Source organism: Thamnophis sirtalis, unplaced genomic scaffold, assembly GCF_051295495.1.
Source record: "Thamnophis sirtalis isolate CommonGarterSnake01/CBP01778 unplaced genomic scaffold, rThaSir2_p1.2 scaffold_7, whole genome shotgun sequence".
NCBI lineage: Eukaryota > Metazoa > Chordata > Lepidosauria > Squamata > Natricidae > Thamnophis > Thamnophis sirtalis.
The window spans coordinates 4,779,089-4,791,758 of record NW_028261387.1 but is presented as its reverse complement, the minus strand read 5'-3'; the positions used below and the strand labels follow the sequence as shown (position 1 = coordinate 4,791,758).

The following is a 12,670-nucleotide window of genomic DNA, read 5'->3' as shown; positions in this document are numbered from 1 at the left end:
ACTCAGGTGCCTTGGAGAATAGTTTGACTCCCTCTTCTTTGTGGCAACCCCTGAGATATTGGAACACTGCTATCATGTCTCTGGATATGTGTGTGTTTTTTTAATAAAATTCCCAAAAAGAAAATAATATTCTGATGTTTTCATCAACTTTTGAGTTTGAAGGAATCCTGGGAGGGGAGTTCATTAAATCCTTCCTAAAGGAAGAGATAAAGTAATGATAAATGAATGGATCAATTAAACTAATGTAAAATAGGCAACATTGGCGTGGAAGTTGATGAAGAAAACAGAGTGCTTCATTTCTAGCATCTACTAATGATTGACATACCCTTTGCCCCTTCCCCCAAATGGGGAGGGCAATTACTCCAAATGAGTTTAATATGAATGAAGGTAAAGGTTTCCCTCACACATCCTGACTCTAGCGGAAAGTGCTCATCTCCATTTCAAAGCCAAAGAGCCAGCGCTGTCTGAAGACGTCTCTGTGGTCATGTGGCCGGCATGACTAAATGCCGAAGGTGCATGGAATGCTGTTATCTTCCCACCAAATGTGGTTCCTATTTTTCTACTTGCATTTTTTACATGCTTTCGAACTGATAGGTTGGCAGAAGCTGAGACAAGTAACGGGAGCTCACTCCGTTATGCGGTGTTGGGATTTGAACCACCGAACTGCCGACCTTTCTGATCAACACATTGACTAAAAGTTGGAGAACCTTTGTAACTAGCTTGGCAGGCTGGATTGCTGCCAAGGTTTGTCTGAGTTGCTGCCAAGATCCTTATCTGTTTGTTATGCTTGGCTTTCAGCCACCGAGGTTTTGGTGTCTTGCTATTAAAGTACATTCCAGTTAAGCTTGTCTCGGCATTTGTTACTGGACAGAGGAGGGGGTCAGAACACCTTCCCTATACTATTTCAGACAGAGGACTGTCTAATCTCTTCTTAAAAACCTCCATGTCTGGAGACAAGTCGCTCCACTAATTAACTGTTGTCACTGTCAGGAAATTTCTCCTTAGTTTTAGGTTGCCTCTCTCTCTCTCTCTTTAAGACATCTCCCTGTCTTAATGCATATTAGTACATGACATCATCCAGTGCATTTAGTCTTTAGCATGACATGTTGATAACACTGTTGAGGTTCTCCCATCCCCCACATTTACCCCAGTGAAGGAATTCCAAAGCCTTTCTGAAAGAAAGGGCCCTTTCTTTCGTACTGCCGCACGTAATTTGATTCAAAGGCACAAATTGTTAGCGCGTTAAATAATTTGAGGTTAGAAGAGGTCAGTTCCCAAAGACTGTACAAGAATCAAAGGTTATTGAAATATTTATGGATGGCATTGCTGCAATTGCTTTTGGGAAATGCACTGAAATGCTGTCCTAACTAGGCCGTTTTATGATCTTTACTAAGGATAGTATATCTAATTCATGCACATCCTTTGTGTCGGATGTAAAAAGGGTGTCTCATATGAACTATGTCTCTAGGGGAATATAGCTCTAATAATGCAGCAGGATTTGGGAGAAAATGGAAAGTAGATTAATGAGGGGAGGGGGGGGAAGTGCAATAAGTCGCTTAGAAAATATAGCTAGACTTCTTCCTTCCATAAAACACTTTTAATTTGAACATGTGTTTGCTTTCTTTCAGATGTCCCCTGCAACTAGGGCCAAGCCAAAACAAATGAAGCAGACTTCCCTTTGGAGATCAATTTCTTCAGTCAATGTATTGAGATTTATTGAATGGCGGGATTATGTTCCAAGCAAGGAACTGAAGCCTTTTATTTAGGAGGCATTTTCAACCTTGTGTATAAGCACATACATAGTCCAATCCAGTACGGAGAAGGATAGAATGTACATTATTAGAAATATCCCCCCCCCATCTCTGACTCCCAAGTTGGTCACCAGGAGGCACCTGAGCCTTGGACCAGTGGGGAGCAGACAAGGGAGTGTGTTCCTGATGCCAGCAGTGAGTTGTTCCTGGATGCCCAGCACCGAAGAGCTAGGAACAGTTAGGAACAGTTGCGCAAGTACAGGAGGTAATTGCACTCAGCTGGTGGTAATTAGGCTCCTCTCCAGACTATAAAAGGAATGCTTGTGCACACGCCCCTTTTGCAGAAGTCAATGCATGAAATAATGTTGGAGAACAGTACTGCGAGCCTGGCAGGCTGGATTGCTGCCATGGCTTATCTGTGCCGGTTTGATGCCAAGGAACTGTCTGTCTGTTAATAAATTCTGTAAAATATCTTTGACTTGGAGTGTGTTGGTGGGGGACGAGGGGGGTCAGAACACTTAGTAATAGTAGCAGTACAACACATGGTATTCCTATTGATTTATAAGCTCATAAACAGTTTGTAGATATTTCAATAGAGCTCAATCTAATCCTTGGATATTTTACTTTTAGTTCTTTTGCCTGTATTTATTTAGCTACTGTTTTGGGACTGGCATTCTCCAGTGGGGAATGCCAAGACATAAAGGTTTTTCTTTTCTTGATGCCCAATTTTATTCTGGATTTTCTTGAGCAACCATGAAATATTTGAATGGAAAGCTTTTTCACTCGCCCATACTTTCCATGATTTTTTTGATTACCTCGTGATTTTTCATGATTACCTCAGTGCTCATGATTTTTACCTCATGATTTTTACCACATGATTTTTACCTCATGATTTTTACCACATGATTTTTACCTCATGATTTTTACCTCATGATTTTTCATGATTACCTCAGTGCTACCCTGTCTTAATTATGGTTTTTATGTTTAAAAATTGTTTTTATCATTTTCTATCTCTTGCATTTTTATTACATTGATCATGACATTTCTGTTAATGAAAGGGAGAATAGGCATGTAATAAACAATAATGAGATTACTAAAGGATTATTAAATGCTTGACATACTAAAACCTAATGCATGGTATGAATGCTAAATTCTTAGCAATCACACCTGAAAGTGTGGACAGAATAGTAGCATCAAATTGTCTAGCAAACTTAAATCACTGCACATCCTTAAGATATTTTGAATCCTAAGCACAGACTGTTGAATAGCTCAAAATATTAGGTTTCTACCACAAGCAATGAGGCTTCTAATTCAATCTAAAGCAGTCCCAACTTTTCATCAGTCTTATAATAATCAATAATACAAAATAGAAGCTTTACATTTAAATTCTTTGTGGCTCCTGAGGAGTCAAAAGGGAGCAGGTCATAGAGATGTTCAAGTACAAAATGAATCAATGTCATAATTTATTCTCTTTCTCCTTCGAGGTCTAAAGCTACTATTGCTTGTCACGCTGAACACCTGTTCAAAAGTATTTCTTAAACACATTTGAAATATAAATTTTAAATATACATTAAATAACTTTTTAAAATCTCAAAATAAATAAAATTTTATATCTCAAAAAGGTTCATAAAATTGACAGGTTGCAAAATCAATTAATCACAACAAAACTGCTGTAAACAAGAATACAAAGAAATGATAATGTTTTTATTTTTCTTAAGCCAACTATAATATCCTATAAGTATAGACATGGAGAAAATGCATAGGTTATTGGAAAATTTTACACACTGCATGTAAACTCTCCCCTCCCCGTTTCAATCCTTAGAAACTTTAGATTGGGGAAAACGATCTCTTTGGATAAAGAGAAAATTTATTATTTGTGATCTTAATTGCTTCCATTGTAAAGATCTTTTTCACTATTCACCTTTCTCTCATCTTTGACCTGTGGGCTAATGGGAAACACTGTAGAAATAAATATAAGGTGTATCTGATTTCATGGACAGAATACGGAGGCAGACAAGAAGGAAAGTCCACTCTCACTAAAATCTGTCACCCATGACTTCAGAGATAAAGCAAGCAGTGTACATGTTTAGCCTTAATATATAAAACACAAATGCAATCAAAGCTTACTCAGACTAGATCAGTGACGTGCGGTGAGGTTTATGGCTGGTGAGGCAAAAAGAAAGAAAGAGGCTTTTGCCCGCCCCGCTGCTATGTCCGCCTCTATGTCGGACATAGCGGCGGGGCGGGCAAAAGCCGCTTTCTTTCTTTTGCCCAGAGGCTGCAGCCCACCTGAGCTGCCCACCTCTGGGCAAAAGAAAGAAAGTGCCAGCCCACCAGCAGAGGCAGGTAAAAGACCCACCTCTGCTGGCGGGCTTTCCCGACACAGAGAAAGAAAGCTGGTGGGCTGCCCTCCCTGCCTCTCCTACCCCCTTCCCTCTCTTTTCAAACAAACTCTCTCAAATTGAGTGAGAGTTTGTTTGAGTGAAGAAACAAACAAACACACACACACACACACACACACACAAATTACTTACAATTACTTACAAATTACATTAATTTTGAATTCCTCCCCACCCTCTGACCCACATACCTTTTCCAGCTGTTTCACAATCACAGAGGATTTCAACTCTGCTCTTGCCTGCCATCATAAAAATGTAAAAATGTAAAAGGAAAAAGGCAAGAGCTGCTGAGGTCAGGCTGGGTTAGCTGCTGCCAGAGTCTCCAATGGATGACTCTGCTTAACTGTTTTTAAAAAAGCCTCTTAAAAAAGTGCCCTCTACAGGAGGAGGCGGGAGAATCACGTGCCTCATTTAGTCTGACTTTATGATCACTCGAGCAGAGTTAAGCAAGGGTTAAAAGCCGAAAAATTCCTGATGTAGATGAGGCACGTGGTTCTCTTGCCTCCTCCTGCCGCAAAAGAAAGAAAACGGCTTTTGCTGCCCCGCCGCTATGTCCGACTCCGACTTAGAGGCGGGACGCCTCTATGTCGGACATAGCGGCAGGGCGGCCAAAAGCCGCTTTCTTTCTTTTTACCTCACTAGCCATAAACCTCACCGCACGTCACTGCTGAGAAGTATTATGTCTCCATCATATTTGAAAACGTCAGTCACGGACTTGTGAGTCTGTCCCTTTAGTGAGCTGGCCTCAGTTAAGAGAATGTATCCTTGTTTCCTTGTTATTTCCATCGTTCCAATATCCCATAAAATTAAATTTCTGTCCATTTAAATGAAGGAGGATCTTGAATTTATTAAAAAAGCAGGCTTATGTGGCCTGTGTATAAATCAAACACGCATGTACGACAGGATAGAGAGGCAACATTTGACTCTCTCACACACTCTCTCTCACTCAGAATGGGAGCCATTTAGCTCCAGGTCAATCTTCCATAATACCATGAATGCAACATACCTGCAAAAGTGTGATAAGTCTAATGAAAAATAATAATGACACATTGCTTACTTCCTCCACTTGAGGTTCTTGAGCCTGAGGAGCGTTGGGCGCTGGTGAATCACAGTCTGGGCTGTAGTGCTCACAGTAATCATAGGCTGCTCTGGGATCACCAACAATCAGCATCTGCTGGATATCACCCTGCCAAGGAAACATAAGATTATAAATTAGCAACCATTGCAGGTCACGGGGTGTAACGAAAAGGAATCCTTCTTCTTCTCTACAAAGCAAGCTCCGGTTGAATGAGATGCACCTAATACAGGTTTAATTATTCTGCAGCACCTGTTAATTTATTTGAGTAATTTATTCTCTTGTCTGTCGTGGCTCCAGCACAGCTTGCTAATAGCTTTGTTACAAACAAATACGGAGATTTATAGTGAGATGAAGTCATTTTGGGGCAAGAGCCAAACACTTTTAAACCCTTCCGTACAAAGTGGTGCAGTGGTTAAATGCAGCACTGCAGGCTACTGCTAGATCAGCAGTTCAGCGGTTCAAATCTCACCGGCTCAGGGTTGACTCAGCCTTCCATCCTTCCGAGGTGGGTGAAATGAGGACCCAGATTGTTGGGGGCAATATGCTGACTCTCTATAAACTGCTTAGAGAGGGCTGAAAGCCCTATGAAGCGGTATATAAGTCTACTGCTATTGCTATTGCTAAGAAAGTGATTGCACGAATCAAACGGAGGCTGAAACTACCTTATTGTGATGTAATAGATGGAAACAATACTATTCATATACCGTGTTTCCCCAAAAATAAGACAGGCTCTTCTTTTCTTTTGACCCCCAAAATAAGGTCTTGGCCTTATTTTGGGGGAGGTCTTATTATTTTTGAGATGCATGAGGCAGCGAACATGGTCATCTCATGGCTGCTGCTGTGTTGCAATATTTTTATTGCTTATTTTTAGGGGAGGGTTTATTTTAGTGCATGCGCTCAAAAGCCCAATTGGGCTTATTATCTGGGGAGGTCTTATTTTTGGGAAAACAGGGTATTATCAGGCTATAATGACTCAATGGATACTTCTGATGGCTCCTTCCATAAACAAAACAAAAAACAACAACAACAACAACCATCCAGAGTTTAAATAGTAATAACATAAAGTATATGAGAATTCAAACCAATCTGGATGTCTGACATTTCATTTTTTTATGTAAACCCTTATGGGCTAATTTTAACTCCTTTAAGCTGTATCCACAGGAAGCCAGCTGGATGACCTGGGACCAGTCACTCTCTCTGAGCCCAACTCACCTTACAGGGCTGTTGTTGTAGGGAAAATAGAAGAAGGAAGGTGTGTGTATGTTTGACACTTTGAGCAATTTGTAAAAATAATAAAGATGGGATACAAATAAACAAACAAACTGCGGTTAAAGAATAAATCTTTGAGAAAGTCTATGCAATGACTATTTGTTGTCCAATATCTGTTGTGGCTCAGTAGGTGCCATTGGAGCTGCCACCAGACTCCAACAGCGAGGAGTCTTATGAGTTGGCCCTGGAGGATGAGGAGGACCCCGGATAAGGTTCTGACTCCAAGCAGGGCGCAGAGAGACTAGTTGGTCCCCAGGTGACGACTGAGCTTGGGATCAGTGGGGAGGAGACAAGAGAGAATGACACAGAAACCTACTGTGAGTTGTTTCGGGATGCACGCAGGCGAAGGGCTGCTCAGCATAAAGAACAATTGAGTACTTACAGGAGATGATTACGAGCAGCTGTTGCTCATTAAGATCCTCTCCTGATTATAAAAGGGACTGTTTGTGCCACGCCCTGGTGGCAGGAGTCAACGTTCTCGTTTGTGTTCACAAAGCGAGAGAAACCAACTTGGATAAGTGGTTTGCTGTGAGAAGCCTGTCTGCAGTGCTGCGTGGGTTTATAGGACTTTTTGCCAGAGCCGTTATCTGTTTGTTTATTTTGGGCTTGCAGCCAACATGAGTCTGGACTGATTAAAACATTTTTTTGTACGTCTGTTTTGGCTTTCGTTCCTGGACGGAGAAGGGGGGGGGGTCAGAACAAATATCTATTTATTGTCTAAGGATCTGTGATCATTCAAAGAACTGCCAATACACTTCACATAAAGTCTGACTCACATTAGACCCACCAAAGGAGTGGGGAAATAGTGAAGTCCATTAACCTCTGCATAGGTTGTGCATAAATTCAAGTTAAATAATAAACTGAAACTAACATTTCATCTAATACAAATTATTGCAGGCCAGTCGAATTAAAACATAAATTGCATCTAGTCTCAGTAATGAATTTAACGACCTATTAGATCCCATAGATTGGGCCTCCTCTGAGTTCCATCTGCCGGTCAATGCCGACTGGCAACCACGCGGAGGAGAGCCTTCTCGGTGGCAGCTCCGACCCTATGGAACGATCTCCCCGTGGAGATTCGTACCCTCACCACCCTCCAGACCTTCCGCACAGCCCTCAGAATCTGGCTATCCCGTCAGGCCTGGGGCTAAGACTGTAACCCGCCCGAATGGTATGAATGTTGTGTTTTAATTATGTATTGTCTTATATGTTAAAAGTTTGTCTTCCCCCTCCCCCTTTTGGGTTGTGAGCTGTCCTGAGTCCCCCCAGGGAAAAGGGCGGCATATAAATAAACTTCTACAATCTACAATCTAAAAAAATTATGTGGTGCATTGTGGCTATTATTTGCAATCAGGAGTACTTACTGCAAAGCTATTGTTTTTAAATGAATTAACAATGCTTTGGGAGATATTTCTCGGGTTCCACAGATTTGTATTTAAACTAGTCAAGGGTAGAACTTCACTAATGAAATCATGGTACTTGTGGAATTTGGAATCTGTTTTCTTACTTTCTTCTCCTTCTCCTTCTGCAACTTTTACTACTTCCCACCTCCCTCAAACCTGCTTGAGGCAAAATAAACTATGTTTTTTTCCAAGATAGTGCTTGGAATTCAGCTGTGATAATTCAGAATTCTGATGGTTGCATTCCTAGTGAGAATGGGAGATCAGCTTGCATTTTTATATTGAAATCAAACAAACAGGTTTAATAAATGCAACACTGGGAAGTATGATAGAGCATAAGCTGCTATCTCTTTTTCAACCTGCCTTCAGCTCCCTTTCAAAGAGCAGTAAAAATGATTAATAGTTTCCCCTAACATTAGGCAAGTTACTAATGAAGATTCTATTTGCCTGCTAAAAAACAAAGGATGAAAGAATCAATCCCCATATTCTGATGACTTGTTTTGCATTTAATCCTCCCGTTAATCGAGCGTAGAGAAGATTAATACTTTAATCTTATTTTACTTACAGTGGTGCAATTGACTCACAGTTATTCTCATTACCCTCTCCCACATTTGGATCTTATAATCTAATAATTATCCAGAAGCAATAGACAATACTTTAAAGTCACCCTTAGGTTTCTTTAACTTTAATTACTTTCGCTTATGAATATTGCTTCGGCTGTTCAGAACTGATGGCTTGAACAGGGTAATTCTTTTCTCACACACATATTTATCCATAGTCAGATCTTGCTTCAATAAACCACATGAATGAAAACCTACAAGTCTTTGCGGGAACATTTCATCTTTTTTAAAACAAAGAGTTGGGGGTTTATGCATATTTCAGTCATTGGGATCTAAACGAAATTCCTGAGAAATTATTTAAGACATTACACCCTGATCCATGAAGCCGAAGTTCAAATACTTCTGAAGCAGAGATGGGTTCCTACCAGTTCGCACCAGTTTGGTAGAACCGGTTCGTCAAATCTACCGAACCAGTTAGAAGAGGTTCCACCAGTGGACCCAGAAAGCAGGCCACACCTACAGAAGAGGTTCCAAAATTTTTTGAAACCCACCACTGTTCTGAAGCCATCAAATGAGAAGAGAGGACTCACTGGAAAATACCCTGTTATTCTGAAAGACTGAAGGCAAATGGAGAAGAGGTCAGCAGAAGATGAGATGGTTAGATGGTGTCACTGATTCAATGGGCATAAGTTTGAGCAGACTCTGGGAGACAGTGAAAAATGGGGGGGGGAGGCTGGTGTGCTGCCTTCTATAGGGTTGCAAAGAGTTGTACACCACTTAGTGACTGGACCACAACCCTGCTCCTATTTAAAATGACGCAGAAAATGTTTATTCCTATAAGTATGTTCATAGAAAGGAACAGGTTTACTGTGAAATAACAGTCTGAACATTCCCTACCAGTACAATTGCGGTGTTAACACAGGGTACTAAATCATAATTTTAATTGTCATTTGTTGAACAAGATGTGGTATCTTGATTTACTGAGACTGCTAATTACTGCATTCACACATCTCCAGGAGCAAAAGAGAACAACTTATATTTTAATGCAGGAGTGTCAAACTCGATTTCATTGAGGGCCTCATCAGGGTTGTGTTTGACCTTGTGGGGGTGAGGTGGGCATGGCCAGAGTGGGTATTGCCAGCTGAACATCACTCATGTCGGGGTCTGAGTGCTCTTCTATTGAAAACTGGCTCCCAAGCTCCATTTTCGGCTGCAACAGCCTCCTGAAACCCTCTGCCAATGAAAATGGAGCTCAGAGGAGCCTTTGCGAGCTCCGTTTTTGCTGGCAGAAGTACTGTGGGCCAGTTCACTGTTTCCAGGGTGGCCTCACGGCCCAGATCTAAGCTTCCTGTGGGCAGGACCTGGCCCATGGGCCTTGAGTTTGACATCCCTGGTTTAATAGAGCCGAGGTGGCGCAGTGGTTAGGGTGCAGTACTGCAGGCCACTTCAGCTGACTGTTATCTGCAGTTCAGCGGTTCTAATCTCACCGGCTCAAGGTTGACTCAGCCTTCCATCCTTCCGAGGTGGGTGAAATGAGGACCCAGACTGTGGGGGCGATATGCTGACTCTGTAAACCGCTTAGAGAGGGCTGAAAGCCCTATGAAGCGGTATATAAGTCTAACTGCTATTGCTATTGCTAATACAATGTGTGCAATCAACCTCTGAAGGGTGACCACTGAAGCAACTTCCAGTGTACTATTATAATTTTCTGTCCCCAATAGGGAAGTACTTGATTTCCCTTGTTGTTCTGTAATCAGATTACATTATTCCATATGTCAGGAAAAAAAAACCCAATCTTATCTATTATTATTTTTACCATGTTTGAACTACTTTAAATACAACATCACTACATATTTTTTTTAAAAAAAATCAAAATGCCACCGAGAATTGAAATATATATTAACAATGAAATATAATTTTCTGTGCATGCAATTTTCCTCAGGCATTCAAAATGAATTCTGTGTATTCTATGTATTTTTCCATTGCAGTAAAGATAGCTGAGGAATAACCTCTAAATCCAGCAGAATCTCTTCCTAGAAATACTAATAGTCATCAACATTGCCAAAATTAAATTTATTCATTTATATCTAGAACCACAAAGGCTGATTAACTAGATTGTACTAAAACTGACTATCGATCATAGCCAACAAATGTATCAAGGTGGACAATACTTTTGGTAGAATCAGCCAAAATGTGAGTTGAAGGGTTAACTGTTGTGAACAGTTATCCATATAACATCTGTAATCTGAAATCTTTTTATGAACCTTCCAGATGTATTATAAGCACAATGGATTTGTAAACCAGGAATTTTAAGCATCCGTTCTGTCATTATTATGGTTCATCACACAGTCAATCAGATGTTGAGACTGGATTTGGCATTTTGTCCATCTAGCAAGACTTTCCCAAGGAGCTGGGTTAGGCAGATGTTATTTGATGGTGTTAGAGGCCTCGCCACAGGATGTCGGCTTTTCCAAGTAATGCTGTCTTTTGCAATTGACTAGAGATGATTTTGTTAATGCTGATGATGTCCAAGTGATGCTTCAATTCTTTTGGCATTGCACCAAAATCCCAAGGCAGATTATTTTTGGTAGTATTTCTGCTTTCTTTTGCCACAGTCATTCCATTGCTGTTTTCAGGTTATTGCTTGCTTCTTTTCTTTCTTTCTTTCTTTCTTTCTTTCTTTCTTTCTTTCTTTCTTTCTTTCTTTCTTTCTTTCTTTTTTACTTACTTACTTACTTACTTACTTACTTACTTACTTACTTTATTTTTTCTTTCTTCTTCTTTTTTGCTTATTATTACTATTCATCACAGTCAGCCAGATATTTAGACCAGATTTGGCATTTTTCATCACCTTCCTAAAGATCTGGGATGGACAGATGTTGTAGTTCATGGTCTTAAATGTATCATCACAAGATGTAAGCTCTTCCAAGTAAAGCTACCTTTTTGCAAAACTATTATTAAAATTGTAAAATATTTTCTACTAAGATTAACCGTAATCCTGTAGTAAATAATCTGACAGCAGCTAATGAGGAATTAATCGTAAGTGAGGTTGGGAGGTTAGTACTCTTTGCCAGCCTGTCCTTTTTCTTGTGAAATTTGATGATCCAATTCATATATTATAGCAATATATAGCAATCCCTCCCCCCCTCTCTCTATTTTTATCCAACTTTTATTACTTTAATTCTTGTTCATAGAATAATATGTTGAGTCTTCTCTCTCTCTTTCTCTCTCTCTCTCTCCTCTTCTCTTTGTTCTCTCTCTTTCTTTCTCCCTATCCCTCTCTCTATTTTTATCCAACCTTTATTACTTTAATTCTTGTTCATAGAATAATATGTTGAGTCTTCTCTCTCTCTCTCTCTCTCTCTCTCTCTTCTCTTCTCTCTCTGTCTCTTCTCTTCTCTTCTCTTTCTTCTCTCTCTCTTTCTTTCTCCTTCCCCCCTCTCTCTCTTTTTATCCAACCTTTATTCCTTTATAAATAACTCAAGACAGCGAACATGCCTAATACGCCTTCTTCGTCCTATTTTCCCTACAACAATAGTATGATGTGGTTTGGGCTGAGAGGGAGGGATTGGACCAATGTCACCCAGTTTTCTTTCATGCCTATGGTAAGACTGGAATTCAAGAGTCTCCTGCTTTTTTTGCCTGGTGCCTTAATAAATTGCCTGGCTTAATAAATTAATTAAATTTAGGAAAGCCTGTTGAGATTAAATTGCTTGGGTTTTTATGTTTACTGCATTTACAAATGTGGAGTTCTGGCAAAAGCTTGTTCCCGCCAGAACGTGTGTTTGCATGAAGCACGTACTACAGGGCCTTTTTTTACGGTTTGGCACTGGGGAGAGAAAAGCACTCAAAACTGCTGCTGTTGTCTTGTCTACAACTTCCAGACTCTTCTTTCTAATGGTGGAAGCAAAGAAAGAGACCAAGGAAAGGGGAAACCATTAACTAGAATTGGGATTCAAGGGTAACTATGCAAAGGTCATTTTATTTTAGACTTAAGACCTGGATGGTGCAGCTATTTTATCTGTGGGGAAAAATATTGTATTAGGCGATTGTTCAGCTCTAATTCTTTTTTCTTCCAGCTGATGTAATATTTTTGAAGAGTTCCAAACTTTATCTAACAATCTGGTTTATTATGAATGCAACTGGAGTTTCCCACATGTAATCCAGAAGTGTGCGACTTTGTGAAACAGAATGATTCATTTTTGGGGGGGAG

The 12,670-nt window shown here is 40.2% G+C and overlaps 1 protein-coding gene across 1 annotated transcript in view; it reads right to left on the bottom strand.

Moving 5' to 3' along the window:
- The window catches only part of COL11A1 (collagen type XI alpha 1 chain), a 283,501-nt gene that overhangs the window by 209,590 nt on the left and 61,241 nt on the right, over positions 1–12,670 (bottom strand). Inside the window, exon 5 of the mRNA XM_087720747.1 lies at positions 5,208–5,336. Coding sequence (XP_087576873.1) covers positions 5,208–5,336 — 129 coding nt within the window. The remainder of the gene's footprint in view (positions 1–5,207; positions 5,337–12,670) is intronic.